At 43.9% G+C, this 23,582-nt stretch overlaps 1 protein-coding gene across 1 annotated transcript in view; it reads left to right on the top strand.

The window, feature by feature from the left end:
- Nucleotides 1-23,582, top strand: part of LOC120034101 (neurabin-2-like) — a 63,286-nt gene that overhangs the window by 25,912 nt on the left and 13,792 nt on the right. The window contains exons 3-4 of the mRNA XM_038980536.1: nt 16,573-16,705; nt 23,454-23,574. Of these exons, the coding sequence (XP_038836464.1) occupies nt 16,573-16,705; nt 23,454-23,574 (254 nt within the window). The remainder of the gene's footprint in view (nt 1-16,572; nt 16,706-23,453; nt 23,575-23,582) is intronic.

The following is a 23,582-nucleotide window of genomic DNA, read 5'->3' as shown; positions in this document are numbered from 1 at the left end:
AATATCTAAACTAGAATAAATTCCATCCCTGTTGAACCCCACTTTTTGTAGTTTTTACGTATTTCTGCCTATTCGGCATGGCCTTAGTGAAGAGAGCCTTAGTATATTACAGACAAACCATGATTGTATTTGTCGCTGTTGGGGCTTCTATTGAAGTTTAAAGTGAACAGTAATATTTTTTTGTTTTATATTTTCATCTAAACTTTCCTTTTAAAAGTGTTCCCAACATCTCTGGTGGTATTAAAACAAAACTTAAGGCGAGTTGCTTGTTTGGTCTATGAGCTCGTAGTACAATTTTCAAATACATCTACTGTGACTGTGACTGTATTTATCCAAGTGTGACTGGCTCTCGTTCTTACACAACCCTCTTAATTCAGCTTCCCTTCACTTAGATCTCCACTCTTGTGTAAGACATTTTGGGGGCATACTGTATGTGACACGTGTGCAAATGGTCAACGCGAGAAGGGATTCATTCTAGTTGATGCCCATTACAATGGATGGCTGTCATGTCAGTGTGATCACCTTGTAGATGAACACTGAATATGTATCAAACCTATTGTTGATCGTCTGATTTCTGCATGTCTAGTTTCCCAGGCCATAATCTCTAAAAAGCCTATGTACACTAAATGTAACTAAGACGTGATGAAAATGCTCCTGCATAAGTAATCAGGTCTATAAAAACATGTTGGGTCCTCCCATCCATCCTCCCACTGCCCAGGCAGCTCTGTTGCTTTTATGGTTCTGCAGTTTCCTTCCAGTTTCTCAGAAACAAGGAACACTAGTTAAACAAAAATGTTCTCTGGAAGTCAGCTAGCTAGACATGACAGCCGTTGTCACATCTTGTGCTGTGATTCCAATGTCGATGTCCCAAATGGCACCTTCCCTGTATAGTGCACTACTTTTGGCCAGAGCCCTATGGCCCAGTGTGGAAAATGGTGATGATGGTGTGGAAACTGTCAATAAACAGTAAAGTGTTTGTTGTGAACTTTTATAAGTGAGATTTTCACTGGGGCGGTTACTTTAACCATTTGTTACTAGTATCACCTTGTTACAGGTTGTGACGACACAACGGCCATTTCAAAAGCCAATCCAACAGGAACCTTTCGACGTCAAGTTCTAATCACATGACTTGTGAGGGCCGAGGTCATGAAAGACTTAGCAATATGACCTTGTTTACGAGAGCCGAGGGCAGGCAGGAAGCAGCAGTTAGAGCTGAAGAGAGAGAGCTGTGTTCGTGTTGCACCAGTGACGCACAGCTAAGTTTTACTGTCACTTAGCTAGCTGAGCTACAAGAGGCCCGGGAGGAGGAGGAAGTGCACTGAAACCAAGGTGTTTCGGTTTTCGCACCAGGCAGCGCAAAACATAGATGTATAGTTTGGGTATTACCGCAACCAAAGTGTGATAATTGTTTCTGTGTAGAAATAGCTCATTGACTCACCTCAGAGAGAGAGAGAATGAGTGTCTTATCTGCTAATTCTAAATGTCTGTGTCAATTTTCAAATTCAGTGCCCTGTTGTCACCCAACACTGTCTCTTCTTCAGACAATGTCGATCTGAAGTCGTGTTTTGTTCTTACTTCCTGATTTGTGTGGCAGTTCTGTTCTACAAATGCTACAAATGTGTTACACTGAAAGTGAATTATGTTCAAGTGAGCCTAGCTGACTTTCGCCTCATTCTTTTGACATTAGTGTAGATGTCTTTTCTTCTTCTTTTTACCCAGTAGCAGATAAATAGTGGATGTGCGCTCCACACACACTCCATTGTGACGTGTAAAGTCTGTGCCATAGCAATGATCCCCAGTAGCATTGGTAGACTGAAAACTATTTCCCTGGCATTTAGTGTCTGTGCAACACTTTAAGACAGCCTCTGCCTGGCGAATGGCTTTTCTGGACGACGTCGTGACTGTTTGGCCCCAAAATGGCTTCCGTCAGCGAGGAATGTCACTCTGGCTCAGTCGCCTCCGGGGCTGTTTTTGCTCTCACACGTCGTGGCTAAAAGACCCAGATGAGGAGAAAGAAGAGGAGAGGAGACAATGAAGAGACCCTTTTAAGACGAGCTTTAATCGTGTGTGCGGGTGTGTCCTATTTTTCTACCTATCACATTCATCATTTCCACTAATGACCTCTTCTCCGATGACAGCCGAGCTTTGCCGTTTTAGTGTTGAGCTCTATTATGCTAACTATTTAGATGAGTTGCATCTCTTCACGTGACGGGCAGACTTTGAATAGACTTTTGCGGTTCTTCTGGTTGTCTTGTTCTTGTTTTCTCTGCAGGATGGTCCCCGAGGGTTGTTTGGTCTCAGAGAGGAAGTACTAATGCTGCTGCCACAAAGGCTATTTTCCTCTCCTACTCCTCCTCCGCGTGGGAGAAAATGGCGTCTGTCTTTGGCTGGAAACACAGGGAGTTGGTTGTGAAGAGAGGCACTCCAGGTCAGGCTGAGGTGGAAAGAGACAGAAAACGAGAGAGCGCTTTTCTGTCTTTCGCTCTCTCGCTTTCTCTTCACGTCCCTTTGATAGTCCTCCACTGGCTAGAAGCCTGTGGAACTGTTAGAAAGAAAGAGAGAGTGTGAGGGAGAGAGAGAGAGCGAGCACACTGCCATCTCTGTTCTCTTTCACTCTCGCCTTCCCTCTTTTTTTTTTGCTCATGAGATTTGTGCCTCTCCCTGCCCTCTCTGCCACTCTCTCTCTTTTCCTTCCCTCATTCCATCTTTTCTTTTTCTTTCTCTGTCTGCTGTCTCTCTGTCAACCTCCCTAGTTCTCTGTCAGTTGGTGCCACTGTCTCCCCTCTCGCTTTCTGTCACCCCCCCCCCTCTCTCTCCCCCTTGACACTCCTCCTTTTTACTCTGTCCTCCTCTCGCTTCTCCTCACTCAATCTCTCTCTTTCTCCTGCATCCACCTCACTGCGTATCCATTCAAAGAAACCATTTGAAAGAAATAGTCTCATTGGAACGGCCGCCACCCTGCCTCTGGGTGTCAAACTCATCAAGCCCAGAAAGCCTACTCACTACTCCTGCATTATGTATGCGTCGTTGTGTACGCCTGGTGGGTCATGTTTTTCTTTGTTCATGTGTTGGTAATTTTGTTCCCGATCCACAGGGTACAGGAGGGACCATTTTTGCCACTGAGCGGGTGTGCGTGCGCTAGGTTAACTGTTTTCTAAATGGGATTCCTGGAGCTACACATTTAGCCACCAGCTGGGTGGTTGTGGAGGGGGAGAGGAAGGAGGGATGGGGGAGGGCAGTAGAGATGCAGTGGTTTTGGGAGAGATATCGTGATTGGTTGGTTTGTTGTAACTGGTAGATGCTTTTGGGGTGGGTCTTTCTCTCGCTCACTGGCATTTCACTAGTTCAGTTCAGTTAAAGTAGCTGTATGTTTGCTAGAAGCACTGGCAGTTGTCTCACTAACATAATAGTAACCGCGGAGATTACAGTTAACACAACAGTAGTAGCTACTAGCAGCTGTGACCTCGGAGGCAGTAGCCAGTCTCAGTCAATGGGACAGAGAGGCTGAGACCGAGAAAGGGGGGGGGGGGGGGTCATGGTGGGCGGCATGCCGTTGACCGTGACCCTTTTCCCTCCACGCCGTTATGGACAGTAACGCCTGCGATCGTCCTCGGTCCAGCGGGCCAGAGAGAAGTAAAGGACCTGTGAGGATCGAAAGGGCCGCGGGCATAATCAGGCTTTTACAGCCGCTAAAGCTGAGATGGAAGTGTATACTGTATGGAAACACACACATACATGCATACATACATTGTAGTAGCCCAATGTGTGGACAGTTCTACAGCTAGTGTTTCCCTGTGACATAATGTGCAGTAATAGTCCACTACCAGCAGACCACAGTGGATCATACTGCTGATAGGTAGATGGTACACTACAGTACACCAGCAGCAGGGTTATTTATGGGTGTTCATCTTTAAAAGGCTGCAGGCTGAGAAGGACATGACCTCTAAAAGAGAGAAAGAGCGAGAGGCAGAGCTCAATGGCTGCCCTGTTAGCGAGGGATTCACACACACAACCCTGTCAGCAGAAGTGTGTGTGTGTGTGTGTTTGTGTGTGTGTAGGTCTGAGAGAGAAAGAGTAGACCATGTCTGTGTTCTTAATGTGTATCAGTGGCCGACTGGCCAGTGTGTGTGAGAGAGTCTTCGTATTTTTATGCAAGTGTGTGTGTGTGCGTGTAGTTATATATTTTGGTGTGTGTGTAAGCCCTCCTCCCTTCTCTCTAAGCTGATTGGACGACCAGGGTGCTCTGTGGCAGCAGTAGCAGAGCTGTTCTGTGATTGGTCCAGCTGCTCCAGCGGCGGGTGCTGTCTCCAGTGGCGGGGTGACGTCAGTACTGCTCACTGGGTCAGCATTGCGAGAAGGAAGGAGAGTAAGAGGGGGGGGGATGATGGAGGAGGGAGGGGACACTGCAGTATTCAGAACCCCTCCAATGCAAGAACGCATGTTTCTTCTTCCCAGGTTGTTTCACTCTCAGAAAGGAGGGAAGATGGCGAGAAGAGAGGAGACGTTCATGTGAACTCTCTCTTCTGCGGTACCACTACTGCTGGTAGTAGTAGAAAGTCGAAGGCCTGCTATTTTGAATGGCAGAAGGAGTGGGGGAAATTTTGTGTGGGGGGGGGTTGACTGTTGTGGCTTCTGCTGTGTTGAATTCTTGGTGGGCAAGGCTTGTCGTTTGAAACGATGCCATCAAGATAGAACGTGGTTAACTCGAAGGTGTTGGCCAGGCTCACACCGTTAGGAAGATGGATAACCGGCCTGCCAGTAAAACACTTAATTCCTTTTTGTTGTTTTTTTTTAACTCTAAACGGATAGTGTTCAACTCTGCACGTTGACTTGGTGGGTGGTTCTGACCTGCAGTACTGTGTCCATTCATCATGGTGGAGGTGGAGGTGGAGGCTCAGGTACCTCACCGTTTACAGCCAGATTCTCGCTCTCATTGTATTTCTCTCATTCTCCCTATCTACTACCTAGTTCTCTCTCTGTCTCTCTCTCTCTGTGTGTTTCTCATTTATATACAGGGCTAATAGCAGAAATAAAGAGTGCTCTATCCTTCTTCATTGTCTCCTTCCCTCACTCCTGGGGTGAGGTAGTGGGTTATTAGAACAGAGGGAACGCTGCATTCCTCTCTCTCTCTCTCAACATTGTTGATTAGCAGGGAGGAGAGCATCACTCCCTCTATTGCTCTCCTCTCTCTCCCTCCCTCATCACCCCCCCCCCCCCCCACACCCCTGTCTTTCCTTACGCTCATTTTGTCCCTCCCTCAGCACATTTCTATAGGTCCAATCATTTCTAGTTGTCGTGTCTGTGTGCCCAAGCAGGGTTAAACAGATTGACAAGCGAGTCCTCTGTATTCTGTCTCTTGTGTGTCTTCCTGCAGAGATGAGAGGGAGCAGTGCAATGTGCTAACAGTGCAAAGCCCCATATCCACCATTTCAATACTGTTATATTGGATATGAGTCATATTGAATGTTGATTGGACATGCGTTGATTATGTGACAGAGATGATGGTGATGATGGTGCTTGTCGGTATGATGACGAGTCTATGGTGGCTGATTTGTGACGGGCATGACCGTTGTCACGTGACGGTGATTGTGTTGCCGAATGACTCGCGTTACCGAGTGTCATGTTCAGCTGCATCACCTTATCCATCAACGGAGGGGTGCTCTTGTCAACCGACACGCAGTGTAATTACAGGGACATGATGAGGGGGTAGCTTCCACCCCCGCCGTCTCTCCTCCTCATACAGCTGGGGTGTAAGTAAGTAGCCTTGCATGAGCTTTGGCTTGTGCGAGCCGGAATGCCTCATAGGCTCCTATCTCCTGTTTCTGTGGCGTGAGGAAGCTTGATGTGCAAGTACACCCCCTGGACAGGATGCTATACTACCACAGGGCCTTAGCCCGAATCTATCTCCTTAATGCTGAGCGCCAAGCAGAGCCTCATCGGGTCCCATTTTTACAGTCTTTGTTAAGACTTGGTCGGGGTTCGAACTCCCAACCTTCCGATCTCAGGGCGGACACTCTAAGCACAAGGCCACTGAGTTTGCTACAGCTGGGGTGTATACCGTCATTTTGGGGCGGCAGGTAGCCTAGTGGTTAGAGCGTTGGCCCAGTAACCGAAAGGTTGCTGGATCGAATCTCCGTGTTGACAAGGTAAAAATCTGTCGTTCTGCCCCTGAACAAGGCAGTTAATCCACTGTTCCCCGGCAGACCGTCATTGTAAATAAGAATTTGTTCTTAACTGACTTGTCTAGTTAAATAAAGGTTAAAAAAAATCTAATGTGATTGGTTTATTGATTGGTGACCACTATAATCAGCCATACTTCATGGGATCAATAACATTTATTTATTTAAGCTTTGGTCTTATAACCCCAAATGGGGTTTGGAACATTGGGAGATCTGTTGTCGTTTGTGGCCTCCAGGCTTGGGGCAACACATTTTTGGGAGGCAAAGCACTCTGTGACAAATGACCTTTATGTAATGTAAAACCAAAGAAGGTTAATTGAACAGGAAACTGAAGGTCACTTTGGCCCGATGGGCTCAGACCGAGTCGTTAGCTAGTGCGGTTTAGCTACTATGTGTCATGCATTTGTCTGGTTTGAGCCCTGGTATGAATCGATATTCAAGTCAGCCAATATTAAATACAGTAAATATCTCAACACATTATTTATAGAAATGCTTTCCTTCAGCGCAAAAAAAAAGATGTTTTTGCCGTACCCGAGCCATGTTTGTTTGGTTTGAATCTTGCCCGAGACAGATTGTCTCAGACCTGGTCTTTTCTCAACCCTGGTACCCTGCTCTGGCAAGCTCCACGTGTCGATGACAATGACAGCCAGAAGCCCTGCAGCTAGTCTGCTTCTTCTCCTCTCCCTCCTCCTCCCTTCACAGAAAGAGGAGCGTCTATCCCTCCCTTCATCTGTTAGCCTGGGCTTGGGGAAGTGGACAGAGTGGGCAGAAAGGGAATATGGGATATTCTCGTCCCATGTGGATTCCATCCCTTCAGCAGACCAGAGCTCGGTCTGCCGTTAACAAAAAGCCTACTGCTATTACGTATTTATAATGTGATATAATAGAGAGGATTTAATATAGAGTATTTCCTACGCTTCCTGTTAATCTAGCAGTTTGAGATGTATGATGGAAATGGATCTAATGAATGATTTAGCTAGCTGAGGGTTTGGGCTACTATTAATAACTCATGATTGAATAGCTCCTAGCTGCTACCCTGCCATGCTTTAACATACTATGACATGCATGTCTTCTGACATATATCTCCACTCTTACATGGGGAAACTGCTGTAGTGCCTGCCGTGTTCTCCGAAGACTACATTTCCTACTGCTAATCGAATACTTTACAATGCCATCTGATGGTAATGGAGCTAATGAATAGTCTGTGCTGGTGTCAAGGATCTTGATAGCCAAGGGATGGAACATTTACTGTAGCTAGCGTGGCTATCTCCGTGATGGCTAGCTATGTAGCTAGCTGCTATGTTTACTGTAGATAACGTGCATAGGTCCGACTGATATGCAGTGGCACACAGTATACTCTAGGCTATAAAGTATCCTGCAGTGTTTAGAATTGTTTCAGGGGATCTCTGTACACAGTATGTGTATATAATAGTTTTTGAAGCCATCTTTTGAGAATGCGTCTAGGGAATGGTTTGATTTAGTCTCCATGTCATTTACTGGCACATCATCCTTCCACAATAGACTGCTCAGTCCCTCCCTCTGGCTATGGTAAGATGCCATAATATAATAATATCTGCTGTACAGTACAATCCGAGTATTTCGCAGAAAGGCACACGGGCCCGTTATTGTATTTCAACTGCGAATGGACGTTCTCAAATGCCAACTGGTGTGTGCATCTGTCTGAATAGTTGAATTGACGGGAATAGTGCGCTGTGTGTCTCTGTAGGCCTACTATACAGGCTACGATGTACAACGCTTTAGACCAGTGTTTCCCAAACGGTGGGTTGCGGCGGATTTATTTGAGTTGAGTCACAAGGCTGGGCACTGGGTGTGTGTTTTCGCTTTATTTGTGGCGTACATTTCAGGAAAACACCCAAAAGCTCTATTGAAGATACAGCTTTAAAACGTTTGGAAACATGCAAAGACAGTCGCGCGCGCACACATATACACACATACACACACTGGAAGAGAAGACTCCTCAATCCCCCCCCAGTCTGACAGTGGAAACACACACAACGACACGCACGCACACACACACAGGCCTGTCACAAGGGAGGTGGAACAGAAGCCGATCAGTATCTACCACTTCCTGTCGTCATGTTGTGCTTCCTGTCCCTCCCCAGTAGTGTCTGAAACTGTTCCAGAGTCAGTCTTGAGCGTATTCTACTGAATTATAGACCTATGATACAGAGCTTGCTAGGAACTCCTTAGCGACAAGGATTTTGTTGTTGTTGCCCATCACCCTTAGCTGTCAGGGGTAGTGACACATGAACCCCCTAGATACATAAAGACAGACTGAGGCTAAGTGTGTGTGTGTGTGTGTGTGTGTGTGTGTGTGTGTGTGTGTGTGTGTGTGTGTGTGTGTGTGTGTGTGTGTGTGTGTGTGTGTGTGTGTGTGTGTGTGTGTGTGTGTGTGTGTGTGTGCGTGCGTGCACATCTAGACAGGAAAACATCTTCATCAAAATAGTCTCTCTCCTCACCCGCCCATCTCTCTCCCCCCGCCTCCCTCTAAACCCCAGCAGCATGGACCCCATCCCCTCCACTGTTAAAAACCAGCATGTCTCCTCAGGTTCATTATCAGATCACCAAGTGGATTATTTAGCTAGGCAAACAGCCTCCTCCTCCCCCTGCTGTGGTAGCCGTTAGGCATAACGACGTTAGCCTAGGATGCTAAGGCAGCAATGTAAAATAGTGGCTGGGACAAAGTTGGCGTTTTATAATGTGGGATTTGAATTAAAGGCGCAGACCTGCTGTTTTCCCTTGAGCAACGTATTTGAAAGAATAATCAAATGTACACTCAGCAAGGGAGGCTGAAAATTGGAAGATCTTGGCAGATTTGAACTGCGTCGCCTCCTCATTATGTATGATGACGTCACTGCCGAGTCTACCCTTTTAAGCCGGATACTGCAGTGCACGTGTCGAACTCATTCAATTGAGGAGCCGAGTGTCTGCGAGTTTACGCTCCTCCCTTGTACTGGATTGATGAATTCAGGTCACTAGTTAGTCAGGAACTCCCCTCGCCTGGTTGCCTAGGTCTTAACTGAAAGGAAAAACCTAAAACCACCAGATCCTCCATGGAATGAATTTGACCGCCCTGCTGAAGTGTTATTAAGATACTATATACATGTGGATGTGTTCATGTTCCTGTTGGGATAATGGTGTCTGTGACTTGTGGTGTCCCCTCCTCGCTGCGTTCTGTGTGTGTGTACAGTATTGTCACTGACCTGCGTCTCTTTGAGGGGACAGTACAGAGCAGAGGCGAGGACGTCCTCTGTGACGAGCACTGTTAAGGCCGACTGTGTGTGACAACGACGCGCTCTGCTCTGCTCCGCTCACGCTCTCTCTCTCTCTCAGATTTTTAAGAGGGATAAACAAATGATTGGCGATTTACACACAGATGAAGAAAAATGATTTGTTAAAGTACAACGTGTAATCAAGATAAATGGCTGATGGGCAGAGAAGTTACTGGGATGAGGCTTTACGTGGAATATCCAGATCTTATTTGGGGTTTTGAATTTGAAGGAGTTGAAGCTGTCTCAGTGCCTGAGGTGTTCTGGGAGACTGTTCCACAAAAAAAAAACGGACCTCTGTAGGAGATGGGAAATTGACCTAGTCGTGTATGGAAACGGGGGGTGTGGAAACTCTGTGGCAGTAGTTGTGGACCCCTCTTCTCTCCACATTCCCCTCCCTCCATACCATCTCTTCCCCTATGCTGTGTTTCTCTTAGCCGTTCCGGTGAGTATCACAATCGCTGCGGGTTGCCACATGCTTTAATCACATGCATGAGCCCTATTGCCCAAACTGATTGCATTTATATGGCGTTCCTCCGCGAGGGATGCTGAAAATACTCTAGTCACATTCCCTGTGTCCACAGGCCTGGCTGAGAGCTGTGTGTGTGTCCATGGTAACCAGGCAACAGTGTCAAACATCGGCGCCCATGCCCAATTTACATCGCTCTGAAGGCGCATGAAACCATATGCTTCTTTTTTAAGGGAAAACAGCTAGTGAAATACAGACTACGCACACACTCTGCCCCGCCTCACTGGAGTCTAAACTGCTGACTGTGCCAGAGCTTTTACGTACATTCATCCGTGGTGTTCGCCTTTTGAATGTCTCGCTCTCCCTCCACCACTCCCGCTCCAGCCAGCCACCACACCCCCCTCCACCCCACCGCAGTACACATACAGCTGGGCGGAGCCAAGAGAGAAGGTACAGGCTATGCTATGGTTGTAATTGCTATGCTGTTAGCATTAGCAACATGCTATGCTGCTGCTAGCGTAGTGCCCGCCACATGCCAGCTAAATCCTGTGGAATGGCTGAGAGGCAGGAACCTGGAGATGGTTAAACACAGTGATCAGCCCAGCCCACATTCCTCACTGTCGCTGCGTCCAAAATTGCACCCTATTCCCTATACTTTTGATCTAGGCCCTTAGGACCGTTCGGGACACAGTCACTTTCTACCCACCTCGCTGTCCCCTAAGTAACCTGCTAAAGGTAGGGGTCGCCCTGAACCACAGATCTAGGTTCAGATTTACCCTCGTTCTTCATCTCAACCGTTAGGGAAATTGATGGAATAATAGCTGATCCTGTATAAGTGGTTAAGAACAGCTCCCACAAACTGAACACAACCAGGACATCTGTTTTATCCTCTATCCTTCTCCTTTCCTTCCTTCCTCACCCCCCCCCCCCCCCCCCCCCCCCCCCTCGCTATGTTTTCTTTCCTTCTCTCTCCCTGAATTGGGTTAGTCCATGGCAGTATAAGACATCTGTCTTCCCTACTACTTACTAAAGCTACATACCATTTAGAATACACTGTTTAGTAAGAACGAATGCAGTAAGCAACATGCTAGGCTCATCCTACTGATAATGTGTCATCTAACGCATAATTACGTTGATTCCCGCCATTCTTTCATTTTGGTACAGCGCGTCCCCTCAGCTGATTACCAGCTAGCTGTTGTCAAACACACGTGGATCTCGAAAAGCCGAAATTGAGTATGACATCCTGGCATTTTAAAGCGTAGTACATTTTCGATATGTCACACTATAAAACGTTCTATTTTTGCATACCCAAAATGCCTTAGAACGCGACTACGGGTATTCGGACACGGCCCATGTGTCGCTCTCCCTGCCACAGCTGGCCACTTGTATCAATGTACAGCTCCAGGGGGACGGCAGGCGGGCAGGACAAACAGGACAAACTGCCAGCTAGGGATGAGGACTGTCCAAACTGGTCACATCAGGCCAGAGCAGGGCCCAAAATTCAGACTTGGTCTCATACTATACTGTCAAAATGATTTATTCACATCTGTGTGCTATACAATAGCCTGCACATCTACATGGATACATTATCTGAAAATAGTTGGCTACTGTAACTATCTTAGCCACCCTGAGTCACTACAATAACTTCACTCTCATTTTTTTACTGGTTTGCATTTGGCTGGTGTTTTATGGCTGTGAAATCATGCTGGGCAGCTGTGTTCATTTTCCACGGGTCATATCTGGATCTCTGAGGTCATCTGGAATTTGCTCTCTCTGTCCGTCCTCATTCTCATGTTGTATTTATGCTGGTAACCACTAGCCATTTTATAATAGCAATAAGGCACCTCAGGGGTTTGTGGTATATGGCCAATATACCACGGCTAAGGCCTGTATCCATAATATACAGAACAAAAATATAAACACAACATGCAACAATTTCAAGGATTTTACTGACTTATAGTTCATATAAGGAAATCAGTCAATCGAAATAAATCTATGGATTTCACATGGGTGGGCCTGGGAGGGCATAGGCCCACCCACTTGGGAGCCAGGCCCAGCCAATCAGAATGAGTTTTTCCCCCACAAAAGGGCTTTATTACAGACAGAAAAACTACTGCGTTTCATCAGCTGTCCGGGTGGCTGGTTTCTGATGATCCCACAGATGAAGAAGACAGAAGTGGAAGTCCTGGGCTGGCGTGGTTACATGTGGTCTGCGGTTGTGAGGCCGGTTGGACACACTGCCAAATTCTCTAAAATGACGTTGTAGGTGGCTTATGGTAGAGAAATTAACATTACATTATCTGGCAACAGCTCTGGTGGACATTCCTGCAGTCAGCATGTCAATTGCACGCCCCCTGTGGCATTGTGACTGAACTGCACATTTTAGTGGCCTTTATTTCTACCCAGCACCAAGTGCACCTGTGTAATGATCATGCTGTTTAATCAGCTTCTTGAGATGCCACACCTGTCAGGTGGATGGATTATCTTGGCAAAGGAGAAATGCTCACTAACAGAGAAATAAGCATTTTGTGCATATGTAAAATGTCTGGGATCTTTTATTTCAGCTCATGAAACCAACACTTTACATGTTGCGTTTAGATTTTTGTTCAGTAATATATGCCATTTAGCAGACGCTTCTATCCAAAGTGACTTACATTCATGCGTTGCATACATTTTACCTACGAGTGGTCCTGAGAATCGAACCCACTATACTGGTGTTATGCTCTACTAACTGAGCTACTGTAAAAACCACTCTCTGTCCGTCCTCATTCTCATGTTACAATCATAAGGTCCATTACAGCTCTGAAAGCCATTACTTAGCTTTTGCCCATTTCATAGTTTGAGTACAGCACATTTTATAATTGACTCTCTATAGGAAGATAGAGAGATTAGTATAGAGATCGTTGAGCTGGTTGGCTTGTTCATATCGAGTGAGGGAGGGCGGTATCTTTTATGTTTTTCCCGCTATGGAAGCTTCTGCTGATTTAGACCATATTGTGAAAGTTATTGTAGATTATGTTTTCAGATGTTAAATTAGATGTTCACTATTTAGCTGAGCAATACGCCAGACACTGAAAACGCACTGTTTTTTTTCAATGTGTGCCGTGCACGTCTTAAAAAGCGCGTGAGTGTTTGTGTGTATGTGTATATGTGTAAAATTAATTCCCTGAAGTCTAGACAGAGACGCTGAGACTGAGAAAAATAACTGCCCTCTTACTGCAGCCTAGGGAGAGAGAGAGAGAGACAAAGAGAGATAAGAGAGAGAAACTGGTGTCAAACTAACATTTGCTAAGCTGCGGGTTGCTATGGCGATGGGCACCATGTGACCACGGTGATGGTATTCACACAGAGTGGGGAAACTGTTGAGAGAGAGAGAGAGCGCAGGCGAGAGATTCTTGAAAAGCAGAGAGTTGAGATTACAATGCATTTGATAAAATATTGATGCTCCTAGGCAGAGAGAGTGATGGGATGTGTGTGGAGGGGGGAGGGGTCAAAAACAAGGTTGTGAAAGAAAGGGCCTATTGGATATTTAAGGATTTTAATGGTTTTATTTATATTTTCTCTCACAGACCCAATCATTCTATCTCTCTCTCGCTTTAAGTATTCACATTCTTTGATATGGCAAGCTTAAATAATGTAAGTTCAGGAGTAAAAATGTGCTTAAGTTGCATGGACTCTGCAATCTAAGTGTTTAACATTTTATTTTAGAAGGACTACCTCGTCCCTAAACCTCACACGTACCATTGTCTGTAAGTTCCCTGAGTCGAGCATTGAATTTCAAACACAGATTCAACCACGAAGACCAGAGAGGTTTTCCAATGCCTCACAAAGAAGGGCACCTTCTTTGGGTGGTGTATCAATACACTCATTCACTATAAAGATACTATAGGCGTCCTTCCTAACGCCGTTGCTGGAGAGGAAGGATTTCACCATGAGGCCAATGGTGACTTTAAAACAGTTAGAGTTTAATGGCTGTGATAGGAGAACTGAGGATTGATCGACAACATTGTAGTTACTCCGCGATAAATGTTAGAGTGAAAAGGAAACGTGTACAGAATACAAATATTCCAAAACATGCACCCTGTTTGCAACAAGGCACTAAAGTAAAACTGCGGCAAAGAAATTAACTTTATGTCCTGAATACAAAGCGTTATGTTTGAGGCAAATCCAACACATCACTGAGTACCACTTTTCATATTTTCAAGCATGGTGGTGGCTGCGTCATGAGTATGCTTGTAATCAGCAAGGACTAGGTAGTATTTTTTTTAGGATAAAAAGACACAGAATAGCGCATAGGGCTAAGCTCAGGGGAAATCTTATAGGAAAACCTGGTTCAGTCTGCTTTCCAACAGACACTGGGAGACAAATTCATCTTTCAACAGAACAATAACCTAAAACACAAGACAAATATACACTGGAGTTGCTTACCAAGACGACATAGAATGTTTCTCGGTGGCCTAGCTACGGTTTTGACTTAATCGGCATGAAAATCTATGGCAAGACTTGAAAATGGCTGTCTAGCAATGATCAACAACCAACCTGACAGAGCTTGAACAATTTTTAAAAGAATCATGTGCAAATATTGTACAATCCAGGTGTGCAAATCTCTTAGACTTACCCAGAAATACTCACAGCTGTAATCACTGCCAAAGGTGATTCTAACATTGACTCGGGTGTGAATACTTATGTAAATGAGATATTTCTGTATTTATTTTTCGCTGGTTGCTACATAGAGCCAATCATATGATATTATGTGTTAACACACCTCCGGTTTATGTGCTATAAAATGGCTGTTCCTTTTCTTATGCTAGTTATGGTGCAACTTATCCAGAGCTGTCTTTAGGACGAAATGTTTCTGTATTTTAAACATCTGGATGGCAGTGCTGGGTTTTCGCCAGCTGCAATGAGCTGTAAAATCAGAGGCATAGTTTGTAGGCTTATTTTCCATTTGGGGGGTGTTATGCAAATTCGATGTAAATGAAGCCCCCATCAGTTAAATACATGTTGATTACGGTTGGGCTTGGTTCAGTGTGGCTTTGTGATAAGTAGTCCGTCTCTGGGTGTAAAAGAAAGCTAACAAGTGTTGGTATTTTACTAGGGGTAGTGATCTGGCTCTCTCAGTAGTAAATATGAATCTTCTGCCTTTTTGGAGCAGGGGGATGTGGCCCTGAATAGAGCGGCTGATAAGGCGACGTCTTTCACTTGACAAGAAGACACATCACACTCCTACACTTTATTTAGGTGTATCTGTCATCATGTTTAAAAAAAATAAAAATAAAATTGTTGTACTCTTGATATTGATTCCTGCATTGTTGGGTAGTTAAGTTAATCATTTCACTGTACATTTCACTGTACTTTCAGTGTACTAGTGTCAGGTCTCGGCTTCTTTTAGTAAGAGCTTATTGAGGCACACAGTGTTCATGTCACTCTATGGAAAAGTGAAACTTGAAGAGGAGATTCGAGGACTTGAACCAATGCTGAATTCCAAATCCTTATTATTGCCTCTTCTCTTTCTGCCTCTCACACAGTCAATCTCAATTTCCCCATAAAAAAAACCACACGGCTTATTAAATTCTCCCCTGACCGGCTGATGAACTCAATTCCCTTGTTGCCTACTTTGAATTATTTCTCACATCTGTGCCCCCATCTACCTTCTTCTTCACTCTCCTCCTATGAGCACAAGATGTTGAAAATGTCTTTCATCAAATTTTGCTCGCTGGGCCTAGATAACATAGACGGGACTAGGCCACTAGGGGATTTGGGGTTAGAATTTTAGCAGTACAAAATCCTAAAAGTTTAGGGTTGCGTTTTATCCTTTTAACCTCAGCAAGAGAATATCTACCTTATTTATACTTGACCCTCTTAGCACGCTTGTGGATAACTGTTGTTGTTAATTTGTTGGTGGTTATTTATTTATTTTCGATGGAAATGAATGCATATTAATAATGTTGTCATGGCAACCCTGGATCAGATCAAATAACTGGATAAAGGATTCCTCCCAATTTATGATATGAATAATACATGTGGAACTCCATGACGTTGTGCGTGTGTGTGCGCGCACGTGCACGTGCACAATCCCATTTCAAATATTAAACCTCATCCCTCTGAAAGCAGAACGCATCTCAAAACACGCCCCTACCTCCCTTCCAGCATTGGGGAACATCCTGCGCGTACACATGCCACATCTATTTTTCTGGGCAAAAGCACTGTTCATAACACAAACTGTTCTCCCGGGTGGCGCAGTGGTCTAGGGCACTGCATCAGTGCTAGATGCGCCACCAGAGTATCTGGGTTCACGCCCAGGCTCTGTCGCAGCCGGCCGCAACCGGGAGGTCCGTGGGGCGACGCACAATTGGCATAGCGTCGTCCGGGTTAGGGAGGGTTTGGCCGGTAGGGATATCCTTGTCTCAGTATGTAAATGTAATAAAATGTATGCACTCTACTGTAAGTCGCTCTGGATAAGAGCGTCTGCTAAATGACTAAAATGTAAATGTTCACACCGGGTGCGCTCCCCACAGTTTGGGAACCACTGTTCTAGAGGAAATGTCTTCTCTATGGGAAACCTTTTGTGTTGTAAACTTTGTGTGTTGGTGAGTGTCGAACTGACCTATGACCTTTTGTCTTCTCTTGGCAGGTGTTCACCACGTACTCCAACGAGGACTACGACCGGCGTAATGATGACGTGGACCCCATGGCGGCGTCGGCTGAGTACGAGCTGGAGAAAAGGGTGGAGAGACTGGACCTCTTCCCTGTGGAATTAGAGAAAGGTAAATGGCTCTGCATGCCTCAGTCGGTAGAGCCTGGCGCGTGCGACACCAAGGGCTGTGGGTTCGATTCCTGCTGGGGCCAACCATACGTAAAATGTATTTCAAATCAAATTTATTTATATAGCCCTTCGTACATCAGCTGATATCTCAAAGTGCTGTACAGAAACCCAGCCTAAAACCCCAAACAGCAAGCAATGCAGGTGTAGAAGCACGGTGGCTAGGAAAAACTCCCTAGAAAGGCCAAAACCTAGGAAGAAACCTAGAGAGGAACCAGGCTATGAGGGGTGGCCAGTCCTCTTCTGGCTGTGCCGGCTGGAGATTATAACAGAACATGGCCAAGATGTTCAAATGTTCATAAATGACCAGCATGGTCAAATAATAATAATCACAGTAGTTATCGAGGGTGCAGCAAGTCAGCACCTCAGGAGTAAATGTCAGTTGGCTTTTTTAGCACGTCCGGTGAACAGGTCAGGGTTCCATAGCCGCAGGCAGAACAGTTGAAACTGGAGCAGCAGCAAGGCCAGGTGGACTGAGGACAGCAAGGAGTCATCATGCCAGGTAGTCCTGATGCATGGTCCTAGGGCTCATGTCCTCCGAGAGAGAGAAAGAAAGAGAGAAGGAGAGAATTAGAGAGAGCATACTTTTATTTTATATTTTTTCTATTTTTTTAATATATTTTTTTATTTTTATTTTTTAGGGGTGGATCAGCTTAATATTGCGGAAAGAATGTTGCTTCCAATGTAATTGTCTGCATCATTTCCAATCCCCCATATTTTTTGGGGTAAATATATATATATCCATACACGTATGCATACATATACACATATATACATACACATACCTATATAGACATACATACTTTTTTAAAGAGTATACCTGTATTATTATTCCCCGCAAACCCTATCCACCGATCCCCCAATTGGAGTAAACTGATAAACATTTCTGTTTTTACCTTCAATTTATACATCTTATACACATTTTACAGACACAGTCTACTTTATAATAGTTCTCTCTTGTTTGTTCTTAGTCCTTCCTCTATTTCTGTTGTCCATCCAGTTTGATTTCCACTTGTAACTGTGCTATTTCACAAAGGCTCCGCACCTATACACATTTCACAGATCCCGTATGCCCTACATTGTTTATCTTGTTATTAGTCCCACCCTTCAGCTCCACTCAACCCTTCCCATCTATCTTCCAACATCATCCATTTCGGATTTTTATTTGCCATATATTTTTCAACTGTGCTGTGATGCTTCACAAAAGATTTGAATCTTCCTATTCTCATAGCTTCCACGGATTGTAAATTAAAAATAAACATTTTTGCTAAAATAATTATTATATTATTGATTGATTGACTATGGCTTTTCAAATCCCCCAGTATTGCTATCTGTAGCGTTAGTTCTACGCAAATGTTGCAATTCTTCAACCATTCCTGGACCTGTGACCAAAAACGAGCTACATACGGACAATACCAAAATAAATGATCTAATGACTCTGCCTCCTCACAGCAGAATCTGCAGAGCTGGGAAGATTGTATCCCCCATATATATAACATTCTATTAGTTGCAAGAATTTTGTACAATAATTTAAATTGAAAAATTCGAAGTTTTGAATCCGGCGTTGTTTTGCGTATCAATTCATAAACCATGTGCCATGGAATGGGTACATCGAAAATCTCTTCCCAACTATTTTGCAATTTATATGGCACAGCTGTCAGTTTTTTGGTCCTTAAATTAAATTGGTATATGTTTTTATTTATCACACTTTTCTTTAACCATTTATGTTCTTTAATATAGGGCCGACATACAAGTTCCTTACTTTTTTCCCCTTCTACTTGCCTCTTCCATTTTTGTGGTAATGCTGCAATTAATTGGTTGTAATTTTGGGTAGAGCAGACATTTCCATATGTCTGTGTTAGCTGCATGTGTGACATTACTCCACCAGTCCTATTTATGATATCATTCACAAAAATTATACCTTTTTTAAACATTTCTTCGATAAATACAGTTTTTTTTATCAATTACTATATTTGAATTTAACCACAATATTTGTTGTACTATTTGTTCCGTCCTTTCAGGTGGATTAAACTGAAATTGCAACCAACTTTCTAAGGCTTGTTTAAAAAATAAAGATATTTTGGAGATTATTTCCTTTTCAAACAACCGAAAGTGAGCAGGTGTAATCTGAATAAAGGGAAAAAGGCCCTTCTTGAACATAGGATGAGACATTCGTACCAATCTACTAGAGAACCAGTTTGGATTTAAGTATAACTTTTGTATGACTGATGCCTTTAGTGAGAGGTCTAATGCTTTAATATTTAATAATTTCTGCCCTCCGAATTCATATTCGTTATATAAATAGGCCCTTTTAATTTTATCTGGCTTGCCGTTCCAAATAAAATTGAATATTTTTTGTTCATATAATTTAAAAAGCAGGTCACTAGGTGTAGGCAAAACCATAAGCAAATAGGTAAACTGTGATATGATTAAAGAGTTAATCAGGGTGATTTTCCCACAAATAGACAGGTATTTTCCTTTCCATGGTAGCAAGATCTTATCTATTTTTGCTAACTTTCTATAAAAATTTATTGGAGTGAGATCATTTCTTTCTTTTGGGATTTGTATACCGAGTATGTCCACATCTCCGTCAGACCATTTAATTGGTAAACTACATGGCAATGTAAAATGTGTATTTTTTAGTGATCCAATACGTAATATGGTACATTTATCATAATTTGGTTTTAATCCAGAGAGGATAGCAAATGTATCTAGATCCTCTAAGAGGCCGTGGAGAGACTCAAATTGTGGTTTTAAAAGAAAACATGAATCATCAGCGTACAATGACACCTTCGTTTTTAGGCCCTGGATTTCTAATCCCTTAATATTAATGTTTGATCTAGTTTTAACAGCTAACATTTCGATGGCAATAATAAATAGATATGCCGATAGTGGACAACCTTGTTTTATTCCTCTAGATCACAGGTGTCAAACTCATTCCACGGGGGGCCGAGTGTCTGCGGGTTTTCGCTCCTCCCTTGTACTTGATTGATGAATTAACATCACTAATTAGTTAGGAACTCCCCACACCTGGTTGTCTAGGGCTTTATTGAAAGGAAAAACCAAAAACCTGCAGACACTAGGCCCTCCGTGGAATGAGTTTGACACCCCTGCTCTAGATAGTTTAAAACTTTCTGAGATGTAGCCATTATTTACTATTTTACACCTAGGGTTACTATACATAATTTTAACCCATTTTATAAGAGATTCCCCAAAATTGAAATATTCTAGGCATTTATATATAAACTCCAGTCGTACTTTATCAAAAGCCTTTTCAAAATCAGCTATGAAAACCAGGCCTGGTGTCCCGGATATTTCATAGTGTTCTATTGTTTCCAGTACTTGCCTTATATTATCTCCAATGTATCGTCCATGTAAAAAACCTGTCTGATTAGGATGAATAATATCTGACAAAACTTTTTTTATTCTATGCGCCAAGCATTTTGCTAGGATTTTTGCATCACAACACTGAAGTGTAAGAGGTCTCCAATTTTTTAAATGGACTGGATCTTTATATATACCACTTGGGTCCTGTTTCAGTAATAATGATATCACACCTTCTTGTTGCGTGTCTGATAATCTATCATTTATATAGGAGTGGTTAAAACAAGCTAATAATGGTCCTTTGAGTATATCAAAAAAAAAAATGTATACTTCCACTGGTATGCCATCCAGTCCTGGAGTTTTCCCATCCTTAAAGGCTGAGAGAGAGAGCATACTTAAATTCACACAGGACACCGGATAAGACAGGAGAAGTCCTCCAGATATAACAAACTGACCCTAGCCCCCCGACACATTAACTACTGCAGCATAAATACTGGAGGCTGAGACAGGAGGGGTCAGGAGACACTGTGGCCCCATCCGATGATACCCCCGGACAGGGCCAAACAGGAAGGATATAACCCCACCCACTTTGCCAAAGCACAGCCCCCACACCACTAGAGGGAAATCTTCAACCACCAACTTACCATCCTGAGACAAGGCCGAGTATAGCCCACAAAGATCTCCGCCACGGCACAAACCCTTTTTTTAAATGTAACCTTTATCAAAATCAAATGAAATGTTATTGGTCACATACACATGGTTAGCAGATGTTATTGTGTTTGTAGAGAAATGCTTGTGCTTCTAGTTCCGATATTACTTGGTAGATAGTGCAGCAAGATCTAACAATTCCACAACAAATGCCTAATGGAATGGAATAAGAATATACACTGCTCAAAAAAATAAAGGGAACACTAGATCCTAGATCTGAATGAATGAAATATTCTTATTAAATACTTTTTTCTTTACATAGTTGAATGTGCTGACAACAAAATCACACAAAAATAATCAATGGAAATCAAATTTATCAACCCATGGAGGTCTGGATTTGGAGTCACACTCAAAATTAAAGTGGAAAACCACACTACAGGCTGATCCAACTTTGATGTAATGTCCTTAAAACAAGTCAAAATGAGGCTCAGTAGTGTGTGTGGCCTCCACGTGCCTGTATGACCTCCCTACAACGCCTGGGTGTGCTCCTGATGAGGTGGCGGATGGTCTCCTGAGGGATCTCCTCCCAGACCTGGACTAAAGCATCTGCCAACTCCTGGACAGTCTGTGGTGCAACGTGGCGTTGGTGGATGGAGCGAGACATGATGTCCCAGATGTGCTCAATTGGATTCAGGTCTGGGGAACGGGCGGGCCAGTCCATAGCATCAATGACTTCTGGGAAATGAAGGCTATTCCATGTGAGAAATTGCCAAGAAACTTGAGATAGAAGCTGTTTTTCAGTCTCTCGGTCCCAGCTTTGATGTACCTGTACTGACCTCGCCTTCTGGATGGTAGCGGGGTGAACAGGCAGTGGCTCGGTTGGTTGTTGTCCTTGATGATCTTTTTGGCCTTCCTGTGACATCGGGTGCTGTAGGTGTCCTGGAGGGCAGGTAGTTTGCCCCTGGTGATGCGTTGTGCAGGCCGCACCACCCTCTGGAGAGCCTTGCGGTTGTGGGCAGTGCAGTTTCCATAATAACCATTATATTAAGTAAATTTGGAGTCACCCGATAATATGGTGTGTGGTCCTCCAATTACAACCTGGGAAACCATGCAGTTTATTAGGCTACAGATTAAATAAGTTATGATGAACTTCAGAGTGGTGAAAGTTCACGGTGAGCAGCTTGATGCTGCTTTCCAATAAATATTGCACTGTACCTATATGCGAGCTGCTGGCTAGAGCGCATGGGCCACGACCAGAGTATTGTTGTCCTTGTTGATCTTTTTGGCCTTCCTGTGACATCGGGTGCTGTAGGTGTCCTGGAGGGCAGGTAGTTTGCCCCCGGTGATGCATTGTGCAGACCGCACCACCCTCTGGAGAGCCCTGCAGTTGTGGGTGGTGAAGTTGCCGTACCAGGCGGTGATACAGCCCGACAGGATGCTCTCAATTGTGCATCTGTAAAAGTTTGTGAGGGTTTTGGGTGACAAGCCACATTTCTTCAGCCTCCTGACTAGGCAAGTCCGTTAAGACCAAATTCTTATTTATAATGACTGCCTACCCCGGCCAAACTCGGACGACGCTGGGCCAATTTGCGCCACCCAATGGGACTCCCAATCACGCACGGGTGTGATACAGCCTGGAATCAAACCAGAGTCTGTAGTGACGCCTCTTGCACTGAGATTTAAATATATATATATTTCACCTTTATTTAACCAGGCAGATGCAGTGCCTTAGACCGCTGCGCCACTACGCTCCACACGACTGTCGCTTTGGAGTTCAATAGCATAAACTAATACAACAGAAAGACGACTAGAGAGAGAATTAACTGTAAACATTTAACTGTAACTATTAAAGTTACAACTAGTAGCTAAACATTTTCAGTGAAGTCTGTAGTTCCCATTAAATTGCTTCAACTAGCTAGTTGAAGTCTTTGAGTAACCTTTACTCTTTTTCTCACAAATCTGCTAGCCACATATATTTACATGACGAGCAAACACATTAGTGGTCACTAAGTGCTTAGTGGTCGCTAATGAATTCAGAGTCGCCCGTTATCTCCTTATTGGATTTATATTACACTAGATTAGCCGTGGCTAATTGGGTTCTAATATGGATAATGGCGTAGTAGTTTTAGCTAGCTACTGTATCTTTAAGTTAAGGTCCCCCATTTTATTCCATTTATTTCCTTACATCTGGAAGGTAACATATTTATGAGGTTAGAGTTCAGGTGGGCCTTCTCGCTTCAGCAAACAAAGGAAAGGAGGGGTGCTCAACAACAATGACAAAAATCATGAGAATGGCTTACCAAGAAACTTCCAAAAGGACTAATTCAAGGTTAAAAAAAAAAGGAGTTAAAGCACTAAAACAAAAAAGAGCAGAGATTTATTTTTCTCACTTTAATCCATTGTACAGGATGCGAACAGGTGACTGACGTGTCGACGTCAATCTGACGTCTTCCGCGGAGTGACCTGACCATTGCACTTAGCTCCTATTTCTAGCTGAGTGGCCCATTGAGACACAACAATGGGTCCTGTACAATGGATTAAAGTGAGCAATAATAAATCTCTGCCTTTTTTTGTTGAGTGCTCCAACTCCTTTTTTACCTTGAATTAGACATTTTTAAACGTTTTTCTTGGTAAGCCATTCTCATATTCATGAGGTTATTGTAGGATATGGGGAAATGGTATTTAATCAAATACTATCTCCTATCCCCTCCTCTCCACAGATGGGGACGGTCTGGGGATCAGCATCATCGGCATGGGTGCCGGGGCTGACATGGGTCTGGAGAAACTGGGCATCTTCGTCAAGACGGTCACTGACGGAGGAGCTGCGCACAGAGATGAAAGGTTCTGAA

The sequence above is a fragment of the Salvelinus namaycush genome, chromosome 41, assembly GCF_016432855.1.
Source record: "Salvelinus namaycush isolate Seneca chromosome 41, SaNama_1.0, whole genome shotgun sequence".
Lineage (NCBI taxonomy): Eukaryota > Metazoa > Chordata > Actinopteri > Salmoniformes > Salmonidae > Salvelinus > Salvelinus namaycush.
This window is presented reverse-complemented; position numbering and strand designations above follow the sequence as displayed.